Here is an 18,419-nt window from a genome sequence, read left to right on the forward strand (position 1 = left end):
TATTTCTCGCTGCAATTTTGTAGTACAAGCTAAAAGATGCAGAAGTTACGAGAGGGTAAGTTAAAATGTTCAGTTGTTGGATGTAGTAACCCACACGCTTCATTACACCGTCTAATGTAGATGAACTGCTGCGCTTGTGACAGGGCGCATGTTTAACTGAAAGAACGAGCAGAGAGAGAGACCCGGTCGCGCGCGCGCACTCTCTCTCTCTTCGGAGCCAGGCGAAAGTGTAAACAAGACACCGTCTCCAAACTAGACGCTGTCTTGCTCTCTTACCCTCGCACATATTAATCAAAATAAATCAACACGGTGGTAAAAGGTCGGAAGACCAAAGTTTCATGTGTAAATACAGTAACACACCATTGCAATACATCCATATGAAGACGTCGTTCTGCAGGTTCGTCGTCTTCATTTTCATCTCGCTCCGGCTCCGACTCTGGCTCGAACATGTAAGTCTGGCTGGACAAGTCTTCAGTTGTTGACATTTTGTTAATAACGTGTGAATAAAAAGTTTCTGTGCCGCTAGATAATCGTATCTCTGCTATCAAACTACAAAAATGGCCGAACGGGGTGGAGTTGAACCGAGTGTCATCTCTGCAAACTGGAGAGGGGGCGGGGTATGAAGTGTCTCAATTGTATTTAAAGAGACCGCACCAAAACGAGTTGCTCTCAGACGCACATCAGAAAAGGGGTAGAAAAGGGGCCTGTGGAGCTATAATAATGAGGAATTCAGACCCAAGCATTGCAGTTCCGCTTTACATAGACTACAAATGTATGATTTATATGTAAAAAGGAACGATTTAAAAGCATGATATGTCTCCTTTAAAACATGTGTTTACGTGAATACTCGCCGGCATTTTGACATTATGTTGTGTGTATTTGACTGTTACACACCACTGCTGAAATCCGGGTTGGCAGGTGTTAATGTCAAGCACTGTATACTACCATTTTAAGATTAGGGGTTAGTAAGATGGTTATTTTTTTATTTGTGAGGAAGAAGAAATTAATACTTCTATTCAGCAAGGACGCATTAAACAGTAGAGTGACATTTATAAAGTTACAAAATATTTCCTATTTCAAATAAATACTGTTATTATTGATGAACGTTTTTTTCATCAAAGAATCCTGAAAAAATGTATCAGGGGTTTCCAAAAAAATGAACCAGCACAACTGTTTTCAACATTTTTATATTTGAATGATTTCTGAAGGATCATGTGACACCGAAGAATGGAGTAATAACGCTGAAAATTCAGCTTTGCAATCACAAAAATAAATTACATTTTAAGATATAGTAATATAGAAAACAGTTATTTTAAATTTTAAATATTTTACTGTTTTTTTGTACTTAAAATATATATATATATATATATATATATATATATATATATATATATATATATATATATATATATATATATAAAAATATAAATATAAATATAAATATAAATATTAATATTAATATTTGAACCCCTCATAGTTCATGTTTGGTCCATCTTGAAAAGTTATATGTTATCACTCACTACAAATGAATGTATCCTTGACATTTAAAAAGGATGTTTACTTTCAGAACAATGCTTTTAGTGACTGTTGTGCTCTCTAACAATTCAGTAATGAATAATGTAATGAGTGATGAACAGCACAACCTATAGTTAGTTAGCTAAAGTTAGCTTACACGGTTAAAGAACAGTAAGGAGTGTGGTTCACTGTGGTCAGGTGTTAGTAGCTATGTGGTAAGTAATAGTTTCGACATGTATGACCTAATGGCATGCATTTATCTTTGGTCACCACGAGTGATTTCTGTGGTCTGGTTTAGAGGTTACTCATATGTATGTGTGTTCATGCTAGTACTGCACCCTTGACTACAGCAACTAAAACAAAAACGAGCAGGGCCGTTCTCAAACATTGACTGCAACGGTGTGTTTTGAGGAACTGTCGTATCACCAGGCAACACCCTGTTTGCCTGTCCGTCAGATGAGTTGAGGTAGTCAAGGGGAGCGCAGATATTCGGACAGGAGCAACAGGGTCAGCTTGTGCTGTAATGATGGATTGCCATAGCTAACACAGAGAGTCCATCTGCCTGCAGGCAGGAGCCGATCCACTCAGATGGGCATTGTGCCGACTTCTGTGTGCCTGAGTGAGACCGCACATGCTAATGTGTTGTTGCTCATCGATAGCCTGAAAACAAAAGGCACCTTTCACCTTCCGCAATAGCTCTCGCATCTCTTTCACATTTCTGCATATTCAAACTTGGCTTTTATTCAGCAAGGATGCATTAAATTGTTTGAAACTGTCCCTTCTATTCTTTTGAACTTCCTATTAACAGTTCCCTCAAAAATATTAAGCAGCACCACTGTTTTCAACATTGATTATAATAATAAATGTTTCTTTAGCAGCAAATCAGCATATTAGAATGATTAATGAATTATGGATTCAGCTCTGCCATCACAGGAGTAAATTACACTTTAAAATATATTAAAATAGAAGACAGTTATTTTAAATTGTAATAATGTTTCATGTTATAATTTTATTTTTGATCAAATAAATGAGCAAAATAGACTTCAAAAACATGAGAAAAAAAACTTATTTGCCCCAAACTTTTGAATTGTAGTGTATCTATTAAATATATGTAATGCAATGCGGTGTTTTGGAATGATTTATTGTAAAAAGTGGTTAACAAATAAATGAGAAATTAATTCGGAATGTCTTGATTCTACGTTTATACATTTAACTTTACATCAAAAAGTTTATTTTTGGTTGAACGGTTTCTTTAAGGCTCTTGATCAGCAAGTAAAAGTTACGTTCTTTGTGAGGTGATAAATTGCCCTGTGCTTTTTCAATACCCAAATGAATAATGAAATGCAATAACAAACCTTTTGTTTCTTAATTGTAACAATATAATAAGAGCTTTTTTAATATAAGCATGACCTTTACTAATCCTTTGATACCCCTCATCCCCACAATATTTGCTTTTTCACTTGAAGTGGCTGCTGAGATATCAGCATGCTGAGCGTGCCTGTGTGCATGTGATCTAATCGCTGCGAGCAGAGCAATGCGTCCACACACGCGCACACACACACACACACACACGCACACACACACACACACACACACACACACACACTCCCCTCGTTCACACATCCTCACTGCTTTTTGTTGGAACATTGTAATCAGTGGCCTCCATTGAATTTACATGCCTTGTTTCCACATCTCTCTCACCATATATGGAATTTTTTTAGCCCACTAAACACACTGTGTGTGTGTGCGTACAGCAGGCTGTAGTTCAGAGCTACTGTAAGAAACGGAGCCAGAAAGTGTGTGTGTGTGTGTGTGTGTGCATTAGAGAGGCACTAGTGTAAACCAGCCAGAAAGAATGAGAAACAGAGCTGCAAGATAAAGGACTTAAGAGCATATGTGCCAGCTGACTCTCTTGCACATGGTCTGGTCTGTCTGGAGCACATCAGTTAAACCCTGCTGCATCAGCAGCACACATCACCTCTTCTGGGCCGCTCACAAACCTCGGGCATCCTCACCGCTGACTTAATGCCCCCTAACCCTCCCTTCCGAAAATGCACACATGCACAATGTCCCCCCGCAGGTGCTCTGCGGCCCAGCAACAGCCTTGTGGTGCATGGGGCCGATGAAGTGTGAGGAGCTCCAACACCAACAGCAAGAGATGGTTCACTGCATAGGCAGATATTATAACATAACGACCACTGGAATGCTCTGACTGAATACTCAGTTTACAATAAACATTCTTTGCGGTTTTTGTCTGTAAACTAGCCACACTCGGCTAGGTGTTTGTGTGTATGCGACATGGACATATCTTCTTGCCACTTTAGTTTAGGGTATCCTAATTCTCACTATTAACTAGTTGCTTATTAGCATGCATATTACTAGGATATTGGCTGTACTTATAAAGCAAAATATTAATGCATGTCCATATTCTACATCCTTAATCCTACCCAATAACTAAACTTAACAATTACCTTACTGACTATTAATAAGCAGTAATTAGGAGTTTGAGGCAAAAGTCGTTATTGATAGTTAGTTAATAGTGAGAATTGGACCCTAATCTGAAGTGTGATCCTTTTTTACATTGTTTAAAAATTATTTATTTATTAGTTTATTTATACAAATAAAAAAACTAGAGTCACACTATATGACATTTTACAAACTAAACTAACCGTGCCTTGTTAAAAAGAGAATTAATAAATTAATCATTTTAAGGCAACTGATTTCCTCACTTTTTTTAAGTTAAGTCAACTGATCACTTTTTACAGTTTGAGGGCTTCCTGAATGATTTTTTTTTTTTTTTTTTTTTTTTTTTTCTGCATGTGCCAGCATGTTGGTTGCACCACATGACCTTGATTTGGCAGGCAAATGTTTTTCAAATATTGATAAGCAGCAAAGCAGATTTTTTTTTTCTTTTCAAATGTTTTCAAAATATATTTTAATATATTAATGCATTTATAATAAGGACAGTTGTCACCCTAACATTTTTAATATGATACCCAAAAATATTTCAAAAGGGATTTTAATTAAAAAATGAAAAACATTCTCATTCTCATTCAAGTTATTGTATGTATATGTATTGATATATGTACAGTTTGTATGTATTTATTTATTTATTTACATTAATTGTTTTTTTTTTTTTTTTTTTTTTTTTTTTGTGTGTGGAATTACAATCCAGACCAAAAAAAGAGAACATTTTGCCAATTTTCATTCTGGGTGAACTATCCTTTTTAGATCCATTTTATTCATGCTATTGACTAGTCTAGTCTCATCTCGACAGATTTTACAAAAGACATCATTAGCTGACCATATTTGATAGCGCACCGGCGCTAATCTAAATTCATCATTATTTCTTCACTGATCTTGTTTGTTTATCTTGATTGCACATTGAGGCATTAGGTAAACAAATGATCTCTTTCTCACCAGGACAAAGCCTCCTGTATGTGGCTACTGCTTATACAATGAGATCACTCGTACCTCGTGACTGACATCACCTGCCTTTGCTCGTTTTTTTTTTCTCCCTATCAGTCTCTTCCTCTCCCTCCCATCAGGCGATTGTCTTCCTCCCACAGTTGATCTGCATCTTAATGCTTTTCTGTTGTATATGCCTGTGTGTGTGTGTGTGTGTGGATCCCTGTCCAAACAGAGCCCTCATTAATGAATCAATCCAGGGTGAAGTGTGCATCAGAAAAAGGATGATCAAAGGTCACCCGAGCCGTGGAGGCCCTGAAGCCCCCGCACCTGTGGGCAGCATCACATGATTTTCATATTCTCTACCACCCCTGCACTTCCTGTGAAGTCACGGCAAAGCTGATCACCCTTAATTCGGTCCTTTGTTTCAACACAATTATCCTTCAGTCGTCCACAATTTACTTCCAGCCTCTGGTTGTCGTCTATAAATCTTTCTATATTTAAACCGGTAGTTAAACGCTAGGTAACCAGTCTCCAGGCAACATCGGAATGCTTTCTGATCCTTGACCAGCGAGTGCAGGTTTCTCTCCTGCAGGGGCCAGTTGCATAAACATAGATATTATGTTAAGACTGTGTCTTAAGAATTAGTATGACCAACTAGCAGTTAGTTGGGTAATCAGTTAGTTTTCGGTATCAAATTAGACCAATCTATGCTTTTATGTAACTGACTTGAAAAAAGGTTATGAACAGTCTTAAAGAAAAAAATGACTGACTTGTAAGACTAGTCTTAGCAGTTTATGCAGCCAGCCCCTGGTCTCTTTTTATATGAAGTGGACATTCTGTGGCATCATTGACCTTTTCGTATGAGCACCTATGTGGTTTTCAGGGCAAAGAAAACCATAATGACACGCAGTGGCTTGTTTATGTCACAAACAGGCGCAAAACCTCTTAGAGCCTTTCGAATGGAATTTCCCATCAGCCACTGGAAGTGAAAGTGATTTTGCACTGTGTCAACATGCTCATGTTTGAGTATCGTAACGTTTAATGGGCATGTCTTTTTCTCTTTGTTTTTCCCTCTCTTCCTCCCTTCTCTCGCTCTCCAGACTGTTCAATTTGTCCAAGGGATCTTTGTGGAAAAGTATGACCCCACAATAGAAGACTCATACAGAAAGGCAAGTTCTGCATCATTTTTATTGTGCATCAGTTGTCAAACCAATGTATTTATAATGGTTTCCAGACTCAAAACCCTATTGAATCTATTCCTAGACCAACACATGCTATACAGTAACACATGCTGTATAGTAGGCCTTTATCTCAATATAGTCTATGATTTTTTTTAAATTTTTGCAGTAAATTCATCCTAAAAAATGTTTTATATATTGGGTAACCATGAAGTAAGCCATACTACTTTTATAATTGAGTAAATTAAGCCTCTCAACAAATCTTATTAATACCTTATATAATAATAAATAATAATATAGTACATCATATCAAAATCTCATTGGTTGAGCCATGTGAGCCACCTATGTCTAATAACCAATATATGCAGTTACAATATACTACAGTGTTGGGGAAAGTTACTTTTAAAAGTAATGCATTACAATATTGCGTTATGTCCTAAAAAAGTAACTAATTGTGTTACTTAGTTACTTTTTATGGAAAGTAATGCGTTACATTTTTCAGCTGTCAGTAAATAAATGGGAAAACAAAGTAACTAGCATTACTTGTTTGAAAAAGTAACTCAAATATTTTGTTGTAAATTTAAAAGTAATACGTTATTTTACTAGTTACTTGAAAAAGTAATCACATTACTTGTAATGCATTACCCTCGACACTGAGAATAAATATAATAATGTTATTAGAATTAAAATATAACAGTATACAGTTTCACATCAGTTTAATTCTATATTTATATCCTAAATTGTTAAACAACCTACAGTTACACCAAACCCAAATGGTGCAGTGCCTTGCATTAAAACTAAATGGCTCCCATTATAATCAATGAAGCTGTCTATAATCAATGAACTGGAAACGCCCATCCGCTTTGCAGTGTAGAATATAGTTTTCTGCTTGCGTCAGATTTTTTTTCAAATTGCACTGTGGGTTTATCATGACAGAATCTCTAACAATTGACACGTTTCTACAGGACGTATTCTGTCCCACCCTAGTAACACACGTCAAAGAAAATGCTGTGTGTTTGTTTGTGGGATGTCTCATCGACCCTATGCTCAGACTGCGGTGTTCGATGATGTTTATATTTTAATGGCCTCTGTCCAAGGCCCTGAGACAAAGGCCGTGTCTAAAAATGAACCTTCACTCAAACAGTAAAAGGAAGTCCCATCATGACCAGCACCTCCCTTCCTCGCCATTGCTTATGCTGCTGTCCCATGGGCACTTCCTGTAGGGGAGGCTTACCAGTGTTGACGTACAGTATGAGATTTAGTTCCTGTAGATTTTGTTCAATCTATACAGTGGCCTCAAATATATTTGGATATTTTTGGACACTTAAGTCATGCCTAATATATCTTAAAATATGAATTTCATTACGTTTAATAAGAAAATATCAACCCAGTTTTAAAAAAAATTTAAGTAGTTCATCACATACAATCAACTTGGATGTTTAAGTCATTTCAACTTAAATTACATTAAAGCTGCAGTCCGTAACTTTTTTTGTGTTCAGAATTTACAAAATGTATATAATAAGCGAGTACATCATGAATCCATTTTCCAAACCGTGTTTTTGTCTTATCCTGAATTACACCTCTAGTAATGTTTATATTCTGACTATTTTAGAGTGGTACCACTGCGGAGTATCCCAGTACCTGCGTGACTCGTCATAGACATAAACAGAGAGAAGTAGCTCCGGCTACAATGTTCTTCCGCAAGAAGCATGCAGTTCTGTTTATTAACCACTAGAGTGTCAAATGTTACGGACTGCAGCTTTAAACTGAGTTGAATCCGGTATAACGAATAAAAAAGTTGAAAATTGCTTAATTTGTTTTGATGAGTTAAAGCAATGTAAAAACACATGTCGTCATAACTTATTGCTCATATAATTTTTTACAGTGTACTATCATGTAACATCCAGAAAGTGACTTTTGCCTTAACTTTAAAAAAAAGTGACTATTGTAATGTAACTAATTAATGTATCTAACTAATTTGAACATAAACATAAAATCATCTTTGTTTAAATGTGGCATAAGTGTCCAAATACATTCTGGGAACCACTGTATAGAACTGGAGAATCATTATTTTAATTATTAATTATAATAATTAATTGATATTTGAATGTCACAAATATGTGGGTAAAAGGATGTTACAATCTGGAAGTGTCATAGTCTTTTTTTTTGTGTGTGTGTAATACACACCCATAACCTCACTTTAAATTAGTGATTCACAGAAAGTGTTTAGCCAACTCAATTAGAGACCACAGGAAGTTGGCAGTGCTGGAATGTTCCATATAGAGCTCTGCAGGGGGCGGCAGTGATGAGCGCTCATATACAGTACAGGCGCATGTGTCATTAGAGGCTGTTTTTTAATGATGCAGCTGACAAAGCCTCTCAGTTTGTTGTTTGTCTCAGATTTTCTGTTGTTTTTCTGGTTTTGCAGCAAGTGGAGGTGGATGGACAGCAGTGTATGTTGGAAATTCTGGATACTGCCGGAACGGTAAGACACTTTGTGATCAGAACTTTCTTTGATAACTTGCAGATTACCATAAATCTGCAACCTTTTGGTATAATAAGTATTTGTATGTGTTAAAAGTACTGGTTAATTATTAAATGTACTTCACATGAGAAGTAATTATTTATCTATAGTATTACAGCCACTATTAAAGCTATATATATGTATGTATGTGTATGTATGTAATGTATATGTATATGTGTGTATGAGTTTTAATTTTTTAAATTATAATCTATCCCACTCTATTTGTTATAAGACCATAGATGAAAAAAAATATTATTGCTTAAAATCATATTAATATTACTGAATATTGCTAACCCTTATATGATATTGACTCTAGTTAATAAATGCTTTTTAGTAAAGTATATTGATCAGCTGATGAGTCAAAAACAGTCTTCAACTAGATGCTTTGATAAAATAACATAGATTTATATAAATCTTAACATAGATGTAATGATTTTTCAATTCAGTCACACAACTGCATTCCAACTAGTGTTAAAATTTTCCCTGACGTCACAGCCAAGATAAAATCTTGTATGGTAGCTGCCAGCGTCAATGCAGTAAGTCATGTTGACTTTTAACCAACAACCTGGAGATTAAATAGATAGTCTGAATTCAAAGGTATCAAATGTTTAGATTGCAGAAGTAACCTTTTTTTTTTTTTTATCTGAATTTTTGTTGTTGGTGAAAATTTCTCAACGTAAAACAATCGCACACATTTTTTCTCAGATGACGAGAGAGAGCTGCTTCTAAGTGTGTGTCATGACTTCAGCACGATTTAGTGTGTCACTTGCCCCCGGTCTCCCCTCCTGTAAGCTAAATGATGAATAGCTGCGTACATGTGCATCTTCATGGCCGTCCTCATCTCATACAGGTGCAGGAGGTTACAGAGCATTTTTGGCCCCTGTGGGGGATAAGGACATATTTCCAGTTCCACAAGCCCCTGTTTAACAACTCTTGAGTTGTAGTGACAGATGGTGAATGTTGTCCTTGGGCTCTCTGCCCCAGAATGGAGCCATGGTCAAATGAAACCGAGCCAAAAAAGCTGAGAATATTACTGTCAGGGATGTGAACTACAAATTGGCTGCAGTTTTTGTACAGTAGGACTGGCACTTGCTCTGAAATGATTATTATTAATCGAGTGCTAGTTGCACTCAAGAACATAATCTTAATTAAATCTTGAAAGTTGGTGAGCTGAAACCACAAAGTGAAGAGTTCAATATGAGAGCTAGAGAAAAATGTACTTAACTTCTTGTGTAATGCCGAACTAACTTACTAGCCGTACATTTCAAGTCAGTCTGCGAATGATATACACAAGTACCACAGCTATTAAAGAGATAGTTCATCTTAAAATGAACATTCAGTCATCATTTACTCACCCTCATGTTGTTCCGAACCTGAAAGACTTTATTTCATCTGTGGAGCGCAAAAGAAGATGTTTTGAAGAATGTTCACGCTGCTCTTTTTCCTTGTAATGAAAGTAAATGGTGACCAACATCTATCGATCTCTAAAAAGGATAAAAACATTATTTCTCTGTATTTCATGGATGTAAGATAGACAGTACAATTCTTTGAGTTTGTTTGTGTGGATTTTCTCTCAACAAATCCAAAGCTCATGCCCACTCACTAGCACGTTTAATGAGACACTGTTGTGTCCTCTAGAGAGAAAGATCATTATTTCTCCTCCCTAGCCTTCCTTCACTACACATATTACAAGTTACCTTTGACAACCATTTTCATTCTCCACGGGTTTCAGCAGCTCTGGCCACATTCAGCACACTGACCCAGAGGAAACAAAGCTGCGGAGTTACTGATGTGCCTCTGGCCTCGTTGACTTGACAGGACAGGACTGTCTATCTGAGGTTCATTCAAAACCACAATGTGGAAGATGTTCTCAAGTTTATGAATGTCAGTTCTTCATGTGGTGGTTCAAAATGGAGGACACCCCTCTCTTCTGTTGTTTCTTTTGTTAGTCCAATATACACTACCGTTCAAAAGTTTGGGGTTGGACATTTTTTTAATTAAATTTGAAAGGGAAATGAAGGGAAGTGTAAATTCATGTTTACACAGTTTCCAAGTGAGTGCACAGGGAACACATTTAACCTTATAAACAATCAGTACTATTACTTACTACTAATAATATGGTTCATTAAAATCAAGGGGACATTAAAGTCTCATCATGTTTGTGCTTATGCCTCAGATATAATAACTACTATAAAGCAGTAAAACATTTCTGTGTAGTTTTTGCACAATATGTTGGTATCTTATCAGTTATTTAAAAACTTCATCTAACTGTTTCATGCTCTGCACTCCCTATTAATCTTTTGGAGTGTTTTAGAGATTTTTGTAAATTTGTCCGTCAGTACCTCAACTCCTCCGTACACTATCTGAACTCATCCTTGCCCTCTTTCTCTCCCACTCAGGAACAATTCACAGCCATGAGGGACCTGTACATGAAGAACGGCCAGGGCTTTGCACTAGTATACTCCATAACAGCACAGTCCACCTTCAACGACCTGCAGGACTTGAGAGAACAGATTCTGCGGGTCAAAGACACGGATGATGTGAGTCTCCTCTTAATCTTCAAGAACTCCATCGTGTCCATGTTCCTTTAGCTTTCAGCTTAGCCTGTCATCAGCACCAGTATCTCCTTTTTCACACCCACCCTCAGCCCTTACGCTTGCCTTTGTCAATAAGGGTGACCTTTCAGCTGTGAAGAGCCTCGTCTTTGTTGACATAAGGACTGGGTTTTTTCCTTCTTGTCCACCTCTGTCTTTTTGATAGTTCTGGTTGGGCAACCATACCGTTTAGTAGCTGAGTTTACTTATAAAGGTTTATTTTGGTTGTTTTTTGTTTTCACATACAGAAAAATGTATGCTAGTTTGCATTCTTGTTTGTAATGTTATATGTGGGCTTTGTTAATGGCCACTTTTTTAAATATTGCCGAAAGAACCCCTGCTGATCCTCATGACTGTGTGTCTATAAGTTTTGTAACTCCTCGTCTTTGGTCATTTTAGTCAAAAAACAAATGGCCTAAAATTGGTCTTTGAATTTTTTTTAATTGTTACATGCAATGGTTCGAAACTTACTTTTCGAAAGTGACTTTTGTGGCACTTGCTACATGAAGAAAAGAAAAAAACACGGAAAAATGGTGGTGGGTCTTTGATAATGTCTAAATGTACAATAAATATTATTGAAACAAAATATAGTACATTAGTTTAAATCATTTGATTAAATTTAAACACATTTAATAAAATAATTATGCGCTTGTCTCTTTCAACCGCAGAGGAACACAAGCGTGACTCCTAAGTGAGGAATATCAGAGGGTTAAAATATCACATAGTTTGACCTTTTTATGACAATGCGAGGTAAATTCAGTTTCTACACTGTCAGAAATAGGGGTACAGCAGGAGTCCATTTCTGTCCCCCAAGGTACAATCTACACTAACGTACCCCATAGGGCTTATTACTGGACCTCAAGGTACATATATGTACCTTTTTGAGGGTCAAAAAGCATTAAAAGGTACATATATGTACCGTTTCTTTTAAAGGTTAAGGTACAATATTGTACCCTTGAGGGTATAGCCCCAGTGACAAGCCATTGTACCCCTAAAGGTACAATTATGTACTTTATTTTCTGAGAGTGTATAATGATATGTGGTACGACTCCCCCAAAAACCTAATGCATTTTTTAATCATATCATGAACAAATGAATGCATGAATCAAACTGACTTAAAATCAACAACTTTTATTGAAAACGACTGATTTCCTGTTGTTTTGGCACTGAAAATAACTGTGTGAAATCCCCTTAAGATATAGTTTCTTTTGTCACAAAATCCGACTAGGCTTGGGTTGAACTGCGGCCAACTTTGTTGAGCGTGGGAGGAAATGAATCCTAGTGAAAGGTGTGTGTGTGTGTAGGAACTCATTCTAAACAGCTTCTGAGAAAGATGATAGTGTGATGACCTCAGTTGACCTGCACTATTTCTGTCCACTTCCTCAGCTCAGCTGATTTAACACAGGACGTTTCAGTTATATACACTGCCTTGGCTACTTGCTTTGGTTGTTAGCGTTTACGCAATATGTCCGTTTCCTTGTTGCTTTGAAAGTATCGGCCGAAAATGAATGCAAATGCTGTGTCTCATAGTTTCACTTCTGCTTTGATATCTGGACTGCGTTTCGTTTGAAAAGCTGAGAGTTGTGTGGGAGTTTTAGCTGCTTTTGTGGTGTTAAATGAAAATATGATTGCATCTAGAGCTTCGAAATGACCAAAGGGGTTTCTTCTATCCCTTCTTTTTACCTTTTTTGTGGCTTTTTTTCAATTAAGGAATTACAACAGCTGTTGGAAACTCTTGCCCCTCAAGAATGATTTCTGTTGATGTAGCAATGCCTGTTTCTGCTAATGTCTCTAAATAGCTCCCAAGACGAAAACCTAATCGAGAAGTATTTGTACATCAGGAAATCATGCACTTATATTTTAACTATTGTTTTTTTTTTCTTTTGCTGATCTAATCAACTACTTTATTACTTCTCAGTGGTGTGCTGAAAATGCTAATTAATTGTCACTGCTTGTCAAATGCACATTGACTTTCTTTGTTCTAATCCCTTACCCATTGAATTACAGCATTATCTTATTTCTTTAAACTCAGTCGAAGCGTTTCCTTTCAGGTGCCGATGATCCTGGTGGGTAATAAGTGTGATCTGGAAGACGAGAGGGTGGTCGGGAAAGAACAGGGCCAGAATCTCGCCCGCCAGTGGAACAGCTGTGCTTTCCTGGAGTCCTCTGCGAAGTCCAAGATTAACGTCAACGAGGTGAGCGTGATTTGATGGAAACGATCAAGGCATCTCTTTACCCATTATGTTACAAAAAGTCACATTTCTCATGTTAAAAAAGAGGTTTTACAATGCATTCCAAGATTTATTTATAAGGATACATGGCTACTTTTGAATTTCCATCAATGGACAATGTTTTTTAATGGTGTAGTTACAGCATCTACCAGCAGGGGCACTTTTTTATACAAAAAAAATGTTTTTTGTCCAATCAAATGAACTAACCTTTGTGTATACTTTTAAAATAATTAAATTCAACAAAAAAATATATTTTTAAATTTAAAAAAATAAATGAAATTAAATTATTTCATGAAGGTATTTTATATTTTATCTTATGACCTACCTATGACCTAAAGTTTTTATCATAATCACACAGTTTGTTTTTCATACGAAATCCTCATTTATAAGCTATTGCATTATTATACAGTCTTAATATTTGAAAAAAAAAAAATTGCTTTCAATCTGTTCATTTATAGGTGAATCAAAGAAGAAAAGCTGTCATATTCATTGATGTGTATACACACACAAACAGTATATGTACACCTAAATAGGCTGTGTATGGGCATGATTTTTCCCCAATCTTTTCAGTTCAGGTCAGGCTTGAGTTGTCTTCTGTCATGCCTGTGCTGGCGTCACTCTTCTTTGCTGGGGTCTCAGAAGAGTGTCATTGTCAGCTAGTGATATCTCTCCATGAAAGCGTAGTCACACATTAGCAAAGCAGGCAGTCAGACACAAAACGGCCTTTTGTGAGCAGCAGGACTCTGCCTACATGACAGTACTGCTTTGAGTTCAGTCAGTTAGAAAGTCCAGTTGGTTATCGCAGTATGACTGTGCTTGCTTGGTTCTCCTCACAAGCTGAGTTATATGAAACCCATGTGCTGAGCTGGAGTATGTCTTGTAGTTTATGAGGGGTTACTGCAGGGCAGAAGGTGATGATTTGAGGTCTTCGTCTTTTTTTATCGCGCTTTGGCGTTGCTTCAGGATTATTCATTTACTCATGTCAAAGCACAGACCTGCATCATCATTAAAGTCTCAGACTCTCCTGTAAGCGAAATTCAGATACCAAGCTTATTGAGCTCTCAATAGGATAATGAGGAACTTTAGTTGAGAGAGACTAGTCAAAGTGATTGATTACTTTCAGTTAACACAGCCAGAGTGCTTTTTTTCCCCTCACATTCTTACGTTTCTTTGCAGTCTCAAGTTCCGACAGACACTTTTTGTTCATTTTTGAAGCCCAAAGGTACTAAAAATCCACTAATAATCATTATGTAATTTATGACAGTAGGAAACAGTACAGTTATCTGTCAATATTTGAGTGTAAAATATCTAAATATTTTTAAATATTAAGACAGCAATAATCCAATATCTTATACATGAGTATTTTGCAATAAATGTTAAGAAAATAGATCATAGTAACAACTTTTTTTTAGTCATAAACTTCAATATAAAATACTGTGCAAATAATTAGTGCTGTCAAATCGATTAATTGCAATTAGTCGCATCTAACATACATTTTTTTGTTTATATATTATATGCATATACAGTATACACATGTATATGTTTATATATATATATATATATATATATATATATATATATATATATATATATAAATATACATGTGTATATACACATACGCACACACACACAGAAATATATATATATATATATTTATTTATTTATTTATTTATTTATACACATATATTATATAAACATGTTAGATGGCCTTTTATGTTAGATGCGATTTTACAGCGCTAGTTTTAATGTATTATTATTTTGTTCAAAAGTTTGTTCATTTGTAAGTGGCATAGAGTGCCGATATTTAGTATATTTTTTTCTGTATTGCCACTTTCCGTTGTTCAACAACAGTTGATTCTGTTTAAACCTATTTTCAGTGGTGGAGCAAAATATATTTTCAACACAAAGTCAAAGTTGTGTAAGTTACTTTGAGGAGTTGATGTTCATGGACAAAGCAATGCAAAAAGCTAATTGAACAGGACATGACAGGATTAGACAGGAAATTTGGTGCTGGCGGGGCTTTCTCTCTCGCTTGGAATTGTTGCTATGGTCAAATCTTTTCATTTATCCACTTTCCATTCAATAAATGAAGGGGAAAAAGCCATTATTGATTTGATGGGGTTCAGGCAAGCCCATTTGCTCTGTTAATCTGCACAAGTTTGCTACTTTGTGCTGATTGTCAAAACCTTTTAGTGTAAGGTGCATCCTGTAGTTCTGCATCTGTTTATCTCGCATAACTGAGATCATCTGTTGTTACGTATATCGAAGCATGGATTATAAGCTTATCCTTCTCAATTCACATTCCAAATCTGCTTCTGTACACAACACATGGTGGCAGAGACTTTACTACAAATCCTGCTGTATTACCGGTGTTGTTTAACATGTTTCTGTCTGCTACGGTCATTGCGTAAAAGCTGCAGATGTTGTGTGGAACTGACTGATGATGCAGGAGCTGTTTTGTTTCCTCTAGGAGCTGAACATCTGTGTGGGGAAGTGTCACACCTCTGAATGAGTGATTTCTCTCTGTTTTGGTCTAGAGCTGTAGTACTTGTCCCAGTTTGGGAGCCAAGTAGACACATTTCATTTGTTTGTAAAAGCCACATTTTAAAAACACCACCTGAATTTGCTTTGCATTAAGAGCCGGGAGCTTGGTTTTATATTTTCGCTGTAAATGTGATCTTATTGCCAAAAAAGAGACAAAATATGGTTTTCACATACTGTATCATTAGATAAAATAATTAGTATAATGTAGTACAACTTTGTAATGTGACAACTTTCATATTTATGAGTGAAACGGGATATTCAAAGAGATAAAATGCAGGATAGACGTTGATTTTATCTATCCATCGGGAATTTATTAAAAAAGTGGATCGCTGGATCATGATCTCACAGGTGGTTGGAGAGGAGGGATTGAGTGTCGTCAGCCAAAAACATATTTTTGTTTTGTTTTGTTCTGTTCTGTTTTAATTTCATTTAGTTGTTCCGTTTTTTTTTTTGTTTTTTTTTTTTTGTGTTTTTGTTTTCATTTCGTTTAGTTCTGTTTGTTTTCAGATTTGTGTTGCGTTTTTGTTCTTGTTTGTGTGTTTTTGTTTGGTTCCTTGGTTTTGTTTTGTATTTCATTTAATTTAGTTGGTTTTTTTTTCGAGATTTGATTTGTTTTGTGTTGTGTTTTTGTTTTTTGTGTGTATTTTGTCTGGTTCACTGGTTTTGTTTTGTATTTCATTTAGTTTTTCTTTTTTGATTTGTTTTGTTGTGGTGTTTTTGATTTGTTTTGCATTTCATTTAGTTGTTCTTTTTTATGTTTTTTTGTTGTTGTTTTTGTGTTGTATTGTGGATCTTTTGTGTGTTTTTGTTTGGTTTCTTGTTTTTTTCTATAATTATTTAATTTAAATAAGGATAATCACTTTAAAGAATAGCGAATATGTCTGTAAATGTATGTTGACTGCAAAACAGTTCTGCAGAAAAAGTGACACTTTGAACCACAACACTAACATTAAAAGTACAGGTTGACTACCAAAGGTCTAGACTGTCATCTTGAAAAATGTCTCTTGTCTCTTCTGAGATTTAGCCTCTTTACAAACACATCCAATTTGACAGCACATGTATGAGTTCACTGAGAAATGTTTTCTCTCTCTCTCTCTGCAGATCTTCTATGACCTGGTTCGGCAAATCAACAGGAAAACTCCAGTACCCGGAAAGGCACGCAAAAAGTCCACCTGCCAGCTGCTCTAATATACAGCTGTTCTTTTGCTCTGAGCCAGGTAGGATCTCAACTATAATTGGCTGAGCAGAAATGATTGACAGCTCAGCACAATCAATGCTCTAAAGCCCCTTTTTATAGAAACCATAGAAATCAGGTTATATTTAGATCCAAAAGTGATTACACCTCTTTCTTTTTTTCCTTCTGTAGGTCTGATTTACTGCTGTGTCTTTCAGCAGTGCCAGCATTCCGACGTTACTAAAACCTAACATCGAATGGACTTTCCTATGTGGTGATGCCCCTTTAACAAACCAACCAACCAACCAACCAACCAACCAACCAACCAACCAACAACCAACCAATGGAATCAAGGCTACAGTACCATGACAGTTTTTTGCACATAGATAACCATCATCACTTTCCAATGTCGCGAGAAAGAGATTTTTACATATAAATATATAAATATATATTCTAACTGTATGCAACTGAATAAAAAAATTAAATGAGTAAATGAATACAGAGCTAGACAAAAATAATAAAAAAAATACAGAGCCTACACGCAGTGTTATCGCTAACGGAGACAGCCACCGTTGTAAATGTAAGGAGGGAATGTCTAACCAGGCTGTGCACGTTGCCATGGCAATTACAATGATATTTATAAGCACCACTATTTTAGCCAGAGAGGAGAGGAAGTCCAAAGAGCTCCTATATAAACCATTCTTACAGCTAACTTTCACTCCTTGTTTTTGTTGTTTTTTAATTTGTTTGTAACTTCTTTTTTTTTTTTTTTGCTTTTATTCTAAACATGATTTCTTTATCATCTGCCTTTTTTTCTCTTTTATAAAAATTACTAGATTTTTGCTCTATGGAGATGTTATATTCGCAACAGCTATTGAGTTTTACCTTAGGAAAAACCTGTGGATACAGTGATGTACATGTAAAAAGTTCAAAAATATAATTTTTCTGTCACTATCATTGTCCTTAGCCTCAGATGTTGCCTTCAAATATGTGTTAAGTCTTTTTTTCTTCTTAATTTCCCATGAAGATTCATTCTAAACTTCATTTCCGCGATCTTAGGTCCATCTCATTGGCCACGCCGGGTTTCTTTGTTTTGTTTACAAAGAACTTTGTACAGCAGGCTTTTTTTTAAAAAGGGGGTATTCAAAATAAAGGGTTTGAAAATTTCGTTTTTAGGACCACCCATATCTGTCAGAAGCTCATCTTTTGGGTGGTTTCATAAGTAGTCAAATCCCTCTTGACAAAGCT

General features: G+C 36.0%; 1 protein-coding gene across 2 annotated transcripts in view; it reads left to right on the top strand.

Moving 5' to 3' along the window:
* The window catches only part of rap1b (RAP1B, member of RAS oncogene family), a 54,564-nt gene extending 36,301 nt beyond the window's left edge, over positions 1–18,263 (top strand). Inside the window, exons 3-8 of one of the 2 annotated variants that reach the window (XM_079869032.1) lie at positions 6,027–6,099; positions 8,537–8,589; positions 11,028–11,168; positions 13,274–13,417; positions 17,099–17,214; positions 17,364–18,263. In XM_079869032.1, the coding sequence (XP_079725158.1) occupies positions 6,027–6,099; positions 8,537–8,589; positions 11,028–11,168; positions 13,274–13,417; positions 17,099–17,185 (498 nt within the window). In that variant the 3' untranslated portion in view covers positions 17,186–17,214; positions 17,364–18,263. Of the gene's footprint in view, positions 1–6,026; positions 6,100–8,532; positions 8,590–11,027; positions 11,169–13,273; positions 13,418–17,098; positions 17,215–17,363 lie in introns of both variants that reach the window. The other variant, XM_079869033.1, reaches the window with a different exon arrangement.
* Positions 18,264–18,419: the final 156 nt, after the last annotated feature.

This window comes from Squalius cephalus (genome assembly GCF_949319135.1).
Source record: "Squalius cephalus genome assembly, chromosome: 4".
NCBI lineage: Eukaryota > Metazoa > Chordata > Actinopteri > Cypriniformes > Leuciscidae > Squalius > Squalius cephalus.